The sequence below is a fragment of the Sorex fumeus genome, unplaced genomic scaffold, assembly GCF_029834395.1.
Source record: "Sorex fumeus unplaced genomic scaffold, SorFum_2.1 ptg000044l, whole genome shotgun sequence".
Taxonomy (NCBI): Eukaryota; Metazoa; Chordata; class Mammalia; order Eulipotyphla; family Soricidae; genus Sorex; species Sorex fumeus.
The window spans coordinates 14,595,776-14,610,367 of NW_026606101.1; the positions used below are offsets into that span (position 1 = coordinate 14,595,776).

The 14,592-nt window shown below is 40.2% G+C and overlaps 1 protein-coding gene across 2 annotated transcripts in view; it reads right to left on the bottom strand.

Annotated features, from left to right (window-relative positions):
- Window positions 1-14,592, bottom strand: part of LOC130030156 (casein kinase II subunit alpha) — a 51,213-nt gene that overhangs the window by 10,256 nt on the left and 26,365 nt on the right. The window contains exons 2-8 of one of the 2 annotated variants that reach the window (XM_056121363.1): window positions 12,451-12,660; window positions 9,142-9,253; window positions 8,288-8,389; window positions 7,735-7,785; window positions 5,167-5,226; window positions 3,112-3,195; window positions 1,313-1,423 (exon numbers count right to left, since the gene is read on the bottom strand). In XM_056121363.1, coding sequence (XP_055977338.1) covers window positions 1,313-1,423; window positions 3,112-3,195; window positions 5,167-5,226; window positions 7,735-7,785; window positions 8,288-8,389; window positions 9,142-9,253; window positions 12,451-12,551 — 621 coding nt within the window. In that variant the 5' untranslated portion in view covers window positions 12,552-12,660. The remainder of the gene's footprint in view (window positions 1-1,312; window positions 1,424-3,111; window positions 3,196-5,166; window positions 5,227-7,734; window positions 7,786-8,287; window positions 8,390-9,141; window positions 9,254-12,450; window positions 12,661-14,592) is intronic. The other variant, XM_056121364.1, reaches the window with a different exon arrangement.

Consider the following 14,592-nt stretch of genomic DNA (forward strand, 5'->3'; position numbering starts at 1 on the left):
AGGATCTGGGGCATACTAGAATGCTGCTTGGATCCCGTGGTCCTAGAGACTAACAGGGTCACCTAGGTTATACACTATGATGCTTGAGGGGATGTGATCCCAGATTCAACCGGGCTGGTCAACTGCAGTTAACCCCTTTACAAACTCCAGCCCTTAACAAATACTTGAATGTCTGAACATTTTCTGATTTCAGGGTTATCCTCAAAATTCAGAATATGAATATCCAGGACAAAGAACACAAACTTTTAGAGTAATTGATGATAAATACCTGGGAGAACCAGGCATGAAAGTATCCCCCCCAAAATTCACTGTGAAAAGGGGCTTTATCATTTGAGGGTGGGGAAGAGCTTTGCACCTAGAAAACAGTTTAGAAAAATCACGAGAACACTGTCTTCTTTAATAGGGATAACCTCTGGTCACACAGGCATAACGGTTTAGACCTGGGATACAAATTCAGTGCTGCTCTGGAATTATGTGGCACCGGGATCAAATTCAGAACCACTTGAAGTATCCCTCTGGTTAAAAAGAATATTTTTTAAATTTACTTTTTATTCTTTTGGAAGGCAGAGGGGGCTATTTGGGCCACACACATCACGGATCACACATGCAGTGTTGAGAACTGAACCAGAATCGAGTGCCTAATTTCTGTATTTCTGAATTTACTTTTTTGGGGGGTAGAGTGGTGGTGGTGGACGTTATGGGCCACACCCTACAGTTCTCAGGGGACCATATGGGGTACCAGGGATTGAATCACATCAGCCTTGTTCAAGGTAAGCACCCTATCTGTTGTACTCTCTTCCTGAATTTACTTTTTTTTCCCCCTGAATTTACTTTTAAGGATGGTCAAATGTAGCTCGCAATCTCAACTAGGAAGGAAAATTTCAATTAGAAAAGTTATTTTTGTTTCAGTTTCCCCTTAGTTATGATAAAATAGGTAGTATATTTTTACAATAAGCTACAGTAGATAAATCAAATGGCTAATATTTTACATTCACTGAAATAAACATCTTTGAATAAACTCAGGATGAGAATTTCTTTTGGTGGTGTTGGGAATCACATCTAGGGATTTACACATATGCAAGGCAAGTACTCTACTGCTGAGTAACATCCTCCAAGTCTGGAATAAGAAAAAAAATTAGGGGGGCCACATCCAGCTTTGTGCTCAGGGGTCACTCCTGATGAACTTGGAGGACCATAAGAGTTACCGAGGTTTGAAGTCAGATAGATAGTCACAGTCAAGAAAAGCACCCTACTCACTGTACTATTTGCTCCACCCCTGGGTTCAGAATTTTATTGCCTCTTTTATACTCACCTGATAGTCTACAAGAAGTTCAGGACCTTTGAAGTATCGGGAAGCAACGCGAACATTGTATTCTTGGCCAGGATGGTAAAATTCAGCCAAACCCCAATCTATTAGCCGTAACTAAGGGAGATGGGGAAGAAAAAGAACAAGTTATAAACAATTTTATCTTTTAAACCATCCCTCACACTGCCCCTGAAGTTTTCTTACAAATCCACGTCACTCTATTTAAATTCTTCAGTGAGAATAGGATAAAAATCAAACTCAACATACAGGGCTCTCAATCATTGGACTGCTATGCACCTGTGAGACAAAGTTCTTGCAAAATACACAATTTCATTTTGGGCTTCTAAAAATTGTTGAAGCTGGAATGGGAGCAACAGTATAGTGGGTAGAGTGCCTGTCATGCATGCGGCGAACCTGGGTTCAATCCCCAGCATATGGTTCCCAGAGCCCGTGAGTGATCCCCGAGCACAGAGCCAGGAGTCAGCCCTAAGCATTGTTGCGTTGTGGCCTAAGAACAAAAACAAAAATATTGCTGAATCTGCTATTCTGAGAATAACGTCTCCACAATCCAACCATATACTCCTACGGGCAATCATTACATTTTCTGACACCTACCAAGTGGAAGTGTTTTTCAAAAATTTAGTGAACTTAACCATTGTCTTTAGCTCTCTAGAACCTCAGCTATATTATTTTACTGTATATTTTCTGCCTTTCTTTTTTTTTTGATGTGAATTATAAGCTCATTTAGGATCGGGACTATTTTATACTGTGCCCAGTATAGGGGATAGACAGGAAAAGAATATGTTGGGGAAATTAAAAGCCACACGAAACAAAATATATCCTGAAAGTAGAAAACAGCAAGAAACTTATATGCACTGTGCAAAGCATGACCACGATTTAAAGTATGAATAGTAATACCTGTGTAGTGCCTAACTATTTCAGCATTCTTAACAAGCAGTATCTTGCTTTAACAACAAAGGGAAAGATTAAAAAAAGTATCCCCCCCAACCCCCAAAAGCAAGAGAATGCAGCAAAATAGAATGCATACACTTGTATGTGTGAGGTCTGAGCTATGGTCTCCGGCACATGCAAGCAGACAGGCATAAACATGAAAGTTTTTAACATTTTTTTTTTAAATCCTTTATACCAGAACTCCAGAGCTCTTTCTGAATTTTTGTTTTTTGTACATTTTTTGTGTTTTGAAGCACACTGAGCAGTGTTCAGGGCATATTCCTGGTGCTGCACTCAAGACATCACTCCCAGTGTCTGCTGCAGGGGATCATACAAGATGCCGGTGATTGAACCAGTCAGTCACATGAAAGGCAAGCACCTTGCTTGCTGTACTCTCTGGCCCACTATTCTTGAATTTTAGCTTTTCTAATACATGTGAAGTGAAAAATTTAAAATATAAGGAAGAATATGCTTATCTGCTCAAACCCAGCAAAAGATTCACAGCTTCAGAGAAAAGCCCTGGCAATGATTTTTAAGGTTTTCTATGATCTGGTTCTCTTTACCTCTGTGACTTCATTTTCTTCTTCCTTCCCTTTGATCCCAGCTATATCCTTGCTGTTGCCCCAACATGCTAGGAATATTCTGAAGGGTTTCTGCATCTATGAAACCTGCATCTATGAAACTACCTGCTATACTATTTCTTCAACACCCCCAATAGGGTGATTTGTTAACTAATTCATTCAAGTATTTATCAATTGCCTAATATGTACCAAGGATCATAAAACAAAATTCCTAGGAAGTGTTGGAGAAGTGTTAAATTCATGTTGAAACAGGACATGCTATATTGCTTTTACCTTTCTGTGTTCATGATCAATCATTACATTATGGGGCTTCACATCTCTGTGCATAATTCCCATGCTGTGACAGTAATCCAAGGCCTATGGAAAGATGAGGTAAGAAATAAGAGAGTGAGCTCGCGCAAACAATTTTTTACAATAAAGCTCTATTCATTTTTCTCCCTGGCATTCTTTTTAGCCTAAATCGCACAACTCTCCTTGGTGGTCTTTTAAATTTTGTTTTTGGGTCACACCCTGCGATGTTCAGGGGTTACTCCTGGCAGTGCTCAGGGGACCATATGGGATGATGAGAATTACAACCTGGGTCAAACATGTGAAGACAAACATCCTGGCCGCTGTAATAAATATCGCTTTGGCCCCACCAACTACTCTTTAGCAGTTGTTTAAGATCCCAATCAATAAATGCAGTTCCCTCAACTTCAAGTTCTAATCTTTCTTACAGTGTGTTTCTTTTTGAGAAAGAACCAATGCACATCAATTGCATCACTTCTGCTATTTCCCTCTTAATCAAAACTTAAAATTTCACTAATAGGTTCCACGGGGGGAGATAAATCTGCCTATGCCAAAGACCTCTCAATCACATATTATTATGGAGGGTGTGGAAGGGTGCCTCTCCAGTGGTACTTGAGGACCAAAGGGCTGTTCTTAGAAATACCTGGCCCGGCAGTGTGCAGGCCTGATATTTCAGGGATAAGGCATGGTGATCCACTGTGATGGGGTTAAATGATATCGGGCCCACTACAGGGCAAAACTAGCAGTGCTGGGGACATGCAGCGCAGGGCTCAAACGTAGGGCCTCATGCTCCAGCTATATCCCCTGAATTACTCCTATTATTTTTAGCAGCAAGACTCTACTGAAAGGATGTCCATTATAAGTAAGGATTGCTGACTGTCTTTTGTGACTAGTATATGCATGCATATTGTCCAGTAAAAGCATGACTAAGACCCTATCGCTCACAAAGCTAACACATTTTATGTTTGCTTCCAAGCTTGCCAACTCATGACTTCTGGTCACTGTCACCTGTCACTGTCCTCCCATTGTTCATCGATTTGCTCGAGTGGGCCCAGTAACGTCTCCATTGGAGACTTTGTTGTTACTGTGTTTGGCATATCGAATACGTCACGGGGAGCTTGCCAGGCTCTGCCGTGCTGGCGAGATACTTTCGGTAGCTTGCCGGGCTCTCCGAGAGGGGCGGAGGAATCGAACTCGGGTCGGCCATGTCTGCATGCAAGGCAAACGCCCTACTGCTGTGCTATCGCTCCAGCCCATGACTTCTGGTATATAATTCAATTTGAAAACTATGTCCATTCTCTGAGTGGCATAACCTTTGGGCTTGTTAATTCTACACTCTTAAGTCAACTGATTTCATCGGCCCTGTCCACACCCTTACTGAAGGGCAACCAGGTTTTTAGGGCTTGTACAATTAGAAAGCATAGTATTGTTTTTGTTAAGACATGCTAACCACAAGACAACACGAGCCAAAGGACAGAGCAAGTATTTCTGTTGGCAGTCTCTTTAGGGTTTTTTCAAGGTTCAAAGGCAGGCTTTCCAATGCTCACTTAATAAGAAATCTTAGCCAACACTAAGCAATTTTCTCATCTATAAAGCTGACCTTGTGACTAGAAGCAAAGTATTTTGTGATCCCACTTTAGAAATCAAAGTCTGATCTAAGTCAGCAGTGCTTAAGCAGACACTTACGTAAATTATCAGGGCAATGACCTTTTGAGCGCAAAGTTAATTTGACTGCTTTACTTATGGAATTTTAAATGAAAATGGTATACCAGAATCCAGCACATTAGAAGCTAATTTTTACAAGTTTTGATAACATCTGTACAAATAAAATGGAGATTATAAAGCATTCCATATTTTATTCCTATTAGATGCTACCTCATAACCCTTACATTAGCACAAGGATTTTGATGCCACTGACTTACCTAAGAACTTATTATTATAAAGAGGTCCCTTCTTTCAACACACTGTACGTTAATTCACTTGCTTTTTTATATCACTATTCAACAAAGAGAAGATCAAATTATATCTATATTCTCTTACCTTCAGAATCTCATACATATAAAACCGAATATCATAGTCTGTTAATGTCTGGTACAATTGCTGTTAAAGATAAATACAATATTTAAGCCATAAAATAATACTGATAGAAATGCAATTTTTCATCCTCACTACGTCGTAATGCAAACTAAGACTTGGCTCATTTTCCCTTGTTTCAAGATCTATCTGTTCACTGGATTCTACTTTTCTAACATAACATACACTGTACTGATTCACCAATTGATTGCTTCCCCGCCCCCCCTCACGTTTCTTGGGGCTTTCTTCTGGCTCTGCACTCAGGCGCAACTCCTGGTGGGCTCAGGGGACGATGTGAGTTGATGGGGATTGAACCGGGTCAGCCATGTTTAAGGAAAGCTATTCCATTTCTCCAGCAACCCCTTTTGCTCTTTACCTCCAGACCCCACCCCACCCTTTTTTGCATTGATGAGGTGATTAGGTGAGCTCTTTATTTTTTTTTTGGTATACCCAACAGTGCTTAGAGATCGAACCTGGGTCAGCTGCATGCAAGATGCAAGGCAAGTACTCCTGTATTATCACTCTGGCTCCGATCTCCAGATTGTCTAGTAAAAGGCATTTTAGCAATTTTCAGTAGGGAGCTAACTCGATCTTTGGCTTACAAAATTACAGGTGTTGCTGATCACCAGGAGATAGGCAGAGGGCTTGCTACCAAATCTATATTTTTTTGGTTCATAATGCCTTTGATTAAATTCAACTTGTCCTTCAAAAGTTGTGACAGCTATATTTAGACAATTCTCTCATGTCAAAGCTTAGGAGGGAAGAATTTTGTCCTTGACTCAAAACAAATGAACTAACAAATACTCAACAGGACAGATAATTTTTTAATTATCTTAATTACAAAATAGCACCTCACTATTAAATTATATAAAGCTTCCAAGCTTGTTCTTCTGATGCTGTCCTCTTATGGCTAGACATTCTTAAGTTTAGACCTTACATACTTCTAGCAATGGTTGCATTTCTTTCTCATTTCATGTGAGGCTTCCTGGAGCCCTATACCACTTTTTCTCTGCACTTGTAGCTGTTTCCTGCAATCTGAGGCTGACTCCCAAGTGCATGGCTGGTAGCCCATGAAGCTAACTACTGCTTCTAAGCAGCCCTCTGACAACACTCTCCTATAGACACTTTTTTTGGTATTATAAAGGTCCTTCTGATTAGCCTACTAACAAGTGGAAGTCAAAATCACAATCTAGTCACTGTAATGTTCAACAAGTGCTTCTATTATGATTCTGAGTCTTCAGAGGAGGCCCACTATCTCCCAACCCAGTTCTTTCTTGGTATAGAATCAATATTAACTATTCCTGTCCCGATTAGAGAGAAAACTCTGGAAACCATTATGTATCCTTTCCAGTTTTCAAAGAGCTGCTGACTTAAAAATGCCCTTACTATTAAACCATTATCGATGTCCTCTGAAAGTTACCGGCAGCTTGTTTTGGGGTCATACCCGGAGGTGCTCACTCCTGGCTCTGTGCTGGTGGGCTCAAGAACCGAATTGAGTGCTAGGAATTAAAGCCAGGTAGGCCACGTGCAATAAGTACCTTACCTACTGAATTATCTCTCTGATCCAAAAGTTAGGTTTTTCCCCCCTTTTCGGGTCATACCTGGTGATGCGTAGGGGTTACTCCTGGCTTTGCACTCAAGAATTACTCCTGGTGGTGCTCAGGGGACCATATGGGATGCTGGAAATTGAACCTGGGTTGGCCGCGTGCAAGGCAAATGCCCTACCCGCTGTACTATTGTTCCAGCCCCCACAAGTTAGTTTTTTTGTTTTCTTTTGGGGCCACATCTGGCACTGCTCATGGCTTATTCCTGGCTCTGAAGCTGAGGGAATCTCCTGACAGAGCTCAGCGCCAAGAATCAAACCTGGGTTGGCTGTGTGCAAGGAAAGTGCCTTACCTGCTATATTACTGCTCTGGCCCCCCCAAAGTTACTGTTTTGAGTTTAAAATAGTTCTTCCTTGTTTTGCTTCTCTCAGCATAAGAATCCACCTATTTATTGATACCTAATTAATTTTGGTATTGGATTGGTACAAAGGCAAGTCAAATACCTTTGCAACGTGTAACTCAAGAGAGTGCCCACATTCTTCTGTTGTACTGGGCCTGAGAATTGTCTGAAGTAGGACACTAGATGGGCAGGAAGTCAGAGATATAAGTTGTGCAGATTTCTATTACAGCAGATTTTTATATTACCCTTTCCCAATTCACCTCCTTAAGATCGATAATCCAGAATTTCTGAGCAATCTGAAGATATAAGCAGTCCATGCTTTTCCATACAGAATACATGCTTTAATTGTTTTTAAAGCAAATGTCCTAAAACCAGATCCCAATTCAACATGTGTTGCTGCTTTTATTAGGTTTGACCTCAATGGAAAAATCAAATGAATGTTAAATATGGTGAGAAAGAAATGTACTCCTTATTAAAGAGTATTAAACAAAAGGGCAAAATTAGGTGTGAAAGTGGGCCCTGCTTCTACAGAGCTTTCTAAGTTAAGGCTTCAACCCTCGAGAGCTTGGAATTGTTAAGATAGATATATACCTTGAAGTCTGTATTGTTTACGTGTTCAAAAACCAAGGCAGGGGTTCGTGACTAGGGAAAAGAAAAAGAAAACACACATTAGCAATAGCCCTTGTAGCTCTGGTGGGCACAATGTCTGAGATGCTACATGGTGTATTTGGTAGTCCTTGCCTCAGTAGCAGGAAACCCCCTATTACTATAAGCCCTCCCCACGCTAGTCATCACCACTTAGTCATTTTGGGGGGATGGATTTCAAACAGAAGACATGGAGCTGAAGTCTCACCAGGCTCTAGGCAGCCCGACAATGCGCCCATCGCCCATCGGCATCGGACCTGAGTTTGCAAAATGGATTAACACATTTCAGTTTCCAGTGCTATCAGTCTCTTAGCCTAGAAGAATAAGAAATAGTCCGTGGGTGGAGGTCTCTTTGAAAGAAAGACCCAATCTAGTTAAACGTATAAGTGATCAAGCACTTTCAAAGCAGCACTTAAAAGTGGAGGAGGGAAGAGAGGGCTGTTGTGCTCAAAGTCAAGATTCAGCCCTGGTGGGCCTTGCGAGCACCTGCTATACTTACCACAGGGTCTTTTACAATGTCTGCCAATGTAATGATGTTAGGGCCACCTCTCAAATTTTCCAAGATCTTTATTTCACGCTTGATTTTCTTCTTTTTCACTGGCTGAAAAAGCACAGTAGTGAAATAATTTCAGAGTATTCTAACAAGGAATGTAATACATACATGTCTTACTTATGAGCTCCTTGAAGGAAGGAAAAGTGTCAAGATTCATCTCTGAATCCCCTTCCTTGAGTCCCATGTACTCTATAGGTACTTAGCAAAAGTTGAATTGAGGAAAAAAAAATCTCCATAGAATTAGCTCTTAATTACAATCCTCAGTTGATTTGCAGTATAAGAATCAGAGGAAGCCAGAACATGTGCTATAATAGCCATCATTCATATTCTTCAAACAAGGCAACTCACAGGACACCTGTATGAACATCCTCTGCTTAAACTCTAAAGTTTTGCTTGTGACTCCTCAGAGTATTTTTGCTTGCTTATGTTTGTTTTTTGGCCACACCCAGGATGCTCATGGGTTGCTCCTGGAGGTGCTCTAGAGACCATGTGGTGCTGAAGATTGACTGTCAGCCTCCTGCACGAAAAAGCATTTCTTTGGCCCCATGATTCCTTAATCTTATACAGTAGAGGTTAACAATTTACTGAAAACAAAAGCATAGATTATAACTAAAGTCACAGGAATCAGTAAGCAAGACCTAGGAGAAAGGAGACTGAATCTTTCCTCTCTTCTGCCACTATTTAGGGTATGTCCTGAGTAATGTATTTTGTTAAGTTTCCGTATCTGTCAAATAAAAATATTATCTTTATTTTGGAATATAGTAAGACAAAGCATTTAAAAACAGTCCGCTTTTACCCACCTTGAGAATTTTAACAACAACTTTTTCATTATTTGTTATGTTGATGGCTTCAAATACTTCACTGTATTTACCCCGGCCTAATTTTCGGACTAGCTGGTAGTCATCTTGATTTCTGCAAACAGAAAGTCAAAGTCACAATGATTTAGAAACTTCAGTTTACCAAGCACCAGTTCAATTTACCGAACTCTACTGTCAGGAATGGATTTTTATATTAGCGTCATAGAATTTTTTTATTTTTTGGTTTATGGACCATACCCATTGATGCTCAGGGCTTACTCCTGGTTTTGTGCTCAAAGTTCATTCCTTGCTGGGCTTTGGGGACCATCTGGGGTGCAGGGATCAAGCCAGGGTTGGCCATGTGAGAGGCAAACACCCTACATGCTGTACTATCTCTCTGGTCCCCATATAATTTAATAAAAATCAAATTTTATTTCTAGGATTTTAAAAAAAGGACTTTTAGTCCAAATTTTTATGTTTCTATTGGCACATCAGCTAATCGAAAACATCCTTTTTCTCCCTGTCAAAAGATTCACATCCATCAATGCTCCTGGTCCAGCAGGACAATACTTGGTATTGCTCAGAAGACCACCTGGTGCTGGGGACTAAATTCAGGGTCCTGCACATGCTGGGCTGTGTCCTACCTGCTGTGTTCTAGCACGTAGTATTCTACCACTTGAGCTATCACTCTAGCACTAGGGCTGATATAAAACACACACAATCTCCAACAACAGGTTTACCTCTGAATTTTTTTTTTATTCCTTTTGTGGTGCTGAGGATTGAAGCCTGAGCCTCCCACATGTATGGCAAGCACCCCACACTGAGTTATATATCCCTGACCCAGAGAATAGTTACAGTTCTTTTTTGGGCCACAGTCAATGGTGCTGGGTGACCATAGAGTGGCAGGGATGAGGTCAAACTCATGTTTCCCCACACGCAAAGCATGCACATTAGTCCTTAAACTATCTCCAGAGATTACAATTTTATTATATATACATACATGTGTATATGTATTTGGGGGGGGGGGGCGGGTGGAAGAATAAGGCTGGAGATGAAAGATAGCACAGCAGGTAGGGCACTTGCCTTGCATATGTCCAAAATGGGTTCAATTACCAGCATGCCATATGGTACTGAGTCCCACCAGGAGTAACTCCTGAGTGCAGAGCCAGGGGTTACCCCTGAGTATTGCAGGGTATGGCTCAAAAAACAATAAACGAAAACAAAAATTTTTACCAGAGTGGGTGGGATAGGGCTCTCAAGTGGTACCCAGGAATCTAGGGCTTGATTTTGGCTACACTTAGCCAACTAACCCTGATGACTCAAAGCTAGGGCCCAAGGGTCCAAGGATATGCACTGATATTCAGCAGCCATGTGGTACTAGAGAAAAGAGGATTCAAAAATATGCAAGGCATGTATCCTTACCCACATACTATCTCTCTGGCCCTTTATATATTCCTGGCCCACAATGCTTGATTCCATATTGGTACCTAGCAGAAAGTCAATACAAGCTTAAATTTTAATTTTTAATTAAAATTTTAATTCAGCCATACTTTGAAAGCAGCTGTTGTTTTGTTTTAAATAGGTTTCTATGCAGATAAATTGCTTTCAAACATGAATGCCTGAGTTGTCACCTACCCCTCAAGGCAAGTTCTGAGTCAAGTATTCTCCCTCACCCCTCATATTCTTTATTTTTAAAAATCGAATCACTGTGAGATAGTTACATTTTCAAGTTACACTACGGACCAAGAACTACAGATAATACTTGCGGTGAGGGGAACTCTTCTTTTACTTTAATCCATATTTCATTATCAATAAGCATTAGAGGTTTTTAAAAAAAAGATTGAGAAATGTGAACAGTTTCCTCCTGTCCTTCTTTACTTTGTTCTGAAGAATAACTAAAAACTAAATTCAACTGACCCAGCCATTTTTATTTATTTCTTTTGCACAACTAAAAAGTGAAGACAAAAAGGTACCAAGGACAATGCACAATGTAATAACCATGGCATGTCTGGTTATACTGTCTTCCTGTGGAAGGGTACACAAAACAAATATAAACAAAACCCCCCTGTAAAAAATTCAAAAGGGGTGTTTAGTACCAAGTGTTTTATATAACTAAGTGCAAAAGACTAAATTTGAAAGCGTGCTTAATATTTCTGTACTAAAACACTAGTATTTCTAAACCTATTATCTAAGGAATACTGTTAGGTTATCAACAACATTTACTGGTATTGTATCACTGGTGATTCAGAGAAATCACTAGGGGGGGAAGGAGCAGCATTTTGAGCTACACCTGGTGATGCTCTGGAGCAATTCCTGGCTCAGTGCTCAAGAGGATCATGTGGCGGAACCCAGGCCATATGCATGCAAAGCATGCACCTATGCCTTTGAGCTATTTAGTCCCCACCAGTGTTTTCTAATTTTGGGTCACTTGACAGTGCTCCAGGAACCATGTGGTGCCAGAGATTGAACCTATGGTTCCCCACAGGCAGAGCTTAGCCATGTTCAAAGCCCTGTATCATTGGTTCTTGATCCTGTATCTGTGAAGCAAATTATGCTGTCTGGGTAGAGGTGATATACACACTGTTAAGAATCATGAACTAAGACGATAAAAACATACTCAACTATTTGGGAAGACACTTCAAACATTTACAGGCTTAAGAATATTATTTCAAGATAGTTAAACTGTACGGGACTGAATATGAATTTTCAACTTGCTTCAGATTTTTCATATGCTTTTATTGCAAAGTATGATTGTGATCAATTTAACATACAACGTGTTTTGGGGGGGGGGGGGGGAGAAATACGCACGAAAGAAATGCAAACATCCAAATAAGACAGACAGCAGAGAATTAGGAAGACAAACATAACTATTTAGGCAGACTGCAACTATTCAAGATAAAATCTGGGCTAAATTCTGTCATAAGGTTTGTCTTATGACAGGGGGCTCATTTTTAACAGGGTTTAATTTCCTTCTCATCATAAACAGTCTTTCTGAAAAACTTTCATTCTGTGGTATCAAGTGACAATACTATTCTCTTAGCCTCAAAAATACTTTTTGTTTTTAGCCTCAAAAATACTTTATCAGTTCTCAACTAACTGCAAAGCCCTGAGCTCAGATAAGCTTAATAATTACCAGCTTTATAAATGAGAGAGAGAAAAGACTCTTTAGCCCAAATGAAACCACTAATATGCCAGTAATGATATGTATAAATGTAGTCTGGAAGGCTTTCTGTAAAATATTACTTAACAAACCCAGAAGTGTCACAGAACTTTGGGTGAAGCAAGATTAGCGAAATAAACAGAAACAATTACCCCCATTCCACCACATGTGATTCGTAATCCCAGTATTCTCGGGGTCTGTGTGTATTAACATCTGTGTAAACTCTGGCCCTGCTTGGCACGGGTCCCGACATGTCAGACAGGTTGGCGGACAAATCTAAACTTGATGTTTGGAGATCTGGCAGTCACCGTGTTGCGAGGCAGCTGGGGGTTAGACCTTGTTTCAGACCTGCTTTCTTCAAACTGCAAAAACAAAATTCACAAAGGCCAACAAATTATTTTTTAAAGTATATGAGAGAAAACAAAAGGTCAAAATTTAAATGGCCTTAACTGTATCCATACTCTCATGTTAATGAATCTAAATGATACCAACCACAGTGTTTCCCCATTATATGTGTGTGTATACATATGTACACACACACACACACACACACAACCCACAAACCCACATTGTAAACTGGTATTGACTTAATCTTATTCTGTAGTTATTTCTTCATGAAAAGTTTGGGCCCTCTTAAACAGACTTGATGGGGTAGGGAGTTCAAGAAGTTGGGGCACATACTTTCTATGCAGGACGCTTGGCTTCAACTCTGGAGACCACATGATCTCCTGGGTATTGCCCAGGAGAGACCCTGAACACAGGGCCAGGAATAAATCCTCCAGTAATAGTGGGTGTGGCCCCCAAACCCAAAAACCTGTAGCAAAACAAACTGGGAAAGTGACATGAGGACAGTCCCATAAATATTATCATTCTATGGAAAGTATTGGCAAGAGCAGTGTTTTTTGGTCAGTATCTCTCCACAGCTCAGAGAGGTGCTAAAAAGTTCTACGATGTGGCAAACCTGAGTATAAATGGTGTCAGCCTGACTAAACTTTGATGAAACCAGAAAAAGAATAAAGACTAAGTTGTCACACAACAAAGCCCAGATGAAGTTATCATACAACAAAGCCCAGACCAAGTTATTATACAACAAATAAAGCCCAGACCAAGTTATTATACAACAAATCCCAATGTCATTGTACATAAATCCAAATCATTTACAGAACTTTATGTAGAGATCAAAGCCTTTGATCATCATGTGACCTTTTAGGGGCTGAAGAGATAATACAGCAAGTAGGGCACTTGCCATGCCTGCGGCTGACTGGGTTTGATCCCCGGCCACATTACACGATCCCCTGAGCACTGTCAAGAGTAATTCCTGAGTTCACAGCCAGGAGAAACCCCTGAGTATTGTGTCCCCCAAATAAAACTGATAAATAAATAACCCAACAACAAACATTTGTGACCATTTAAAAAACACGTTTGATTTCATTATTATAGGAACAAGTTTCATAATTGTGGATGGGAGACATTAACATTTATTTTGGCTGACAAAGAAATACAAAATCTGAGGGAAAAATGTCCACCTTTGAGAAATATCATCTATTTAAAAAAAATCAGTAGACTAAGTCTTCTTTATAACACATGCAGTTATTCTCCATTCTACGAAATTCCCATGGCATTTGTTAATTCCTTTCACTCAGCATTTAATTGAAAACGCAATGCCTCCAGATGCCACAAACTGAGGATACATCACACATGCCATTTTCTTAACAAAACTGCATGTAACCATTTAATTAAAAGAAAACATTGGACAAATAGAAAACAAGGAACCTTCTATTAAAAGAATAGGGATGGGGAAGAAATACACTGAGCTCTCAAAAAAAGTCACATATGGCTAAAGGACAAAATAAGGTTAAAAAGATAAGACAACTAAATGCAATGTCCTACCTTAGACTATATGCTGAAGAAAGTGCTATAATATAGATACAATTTGATTAGTTAAAAACCCTAGAATTTAGATGGGCGATTGTGGAGACATGCACGCGCGCGCACACACAAAATAGGTAAATAAGGTCAAGTTCTACAACGGGTGACAAAGATGTGACTCAACAGTAGAGTGCATGTTTTGTACATGAGAGATTTGGGTTCAATTCCTTGAGTGCACACAAAGCACACTCAAGGCCAAAAATAAACCCCAAACCAACCAGAAACGCCCAAACTACAGCAGGTAAATTTGGGCAAAGGGTTACTGGCTATATGGGGGGTTGTCACTGGAGGGATGGGGAGGGCTGTTGAACCCAAGTCCCATGTATAAGATTTGCACTTTACCTTGAAACACATTTTTGGGGGGT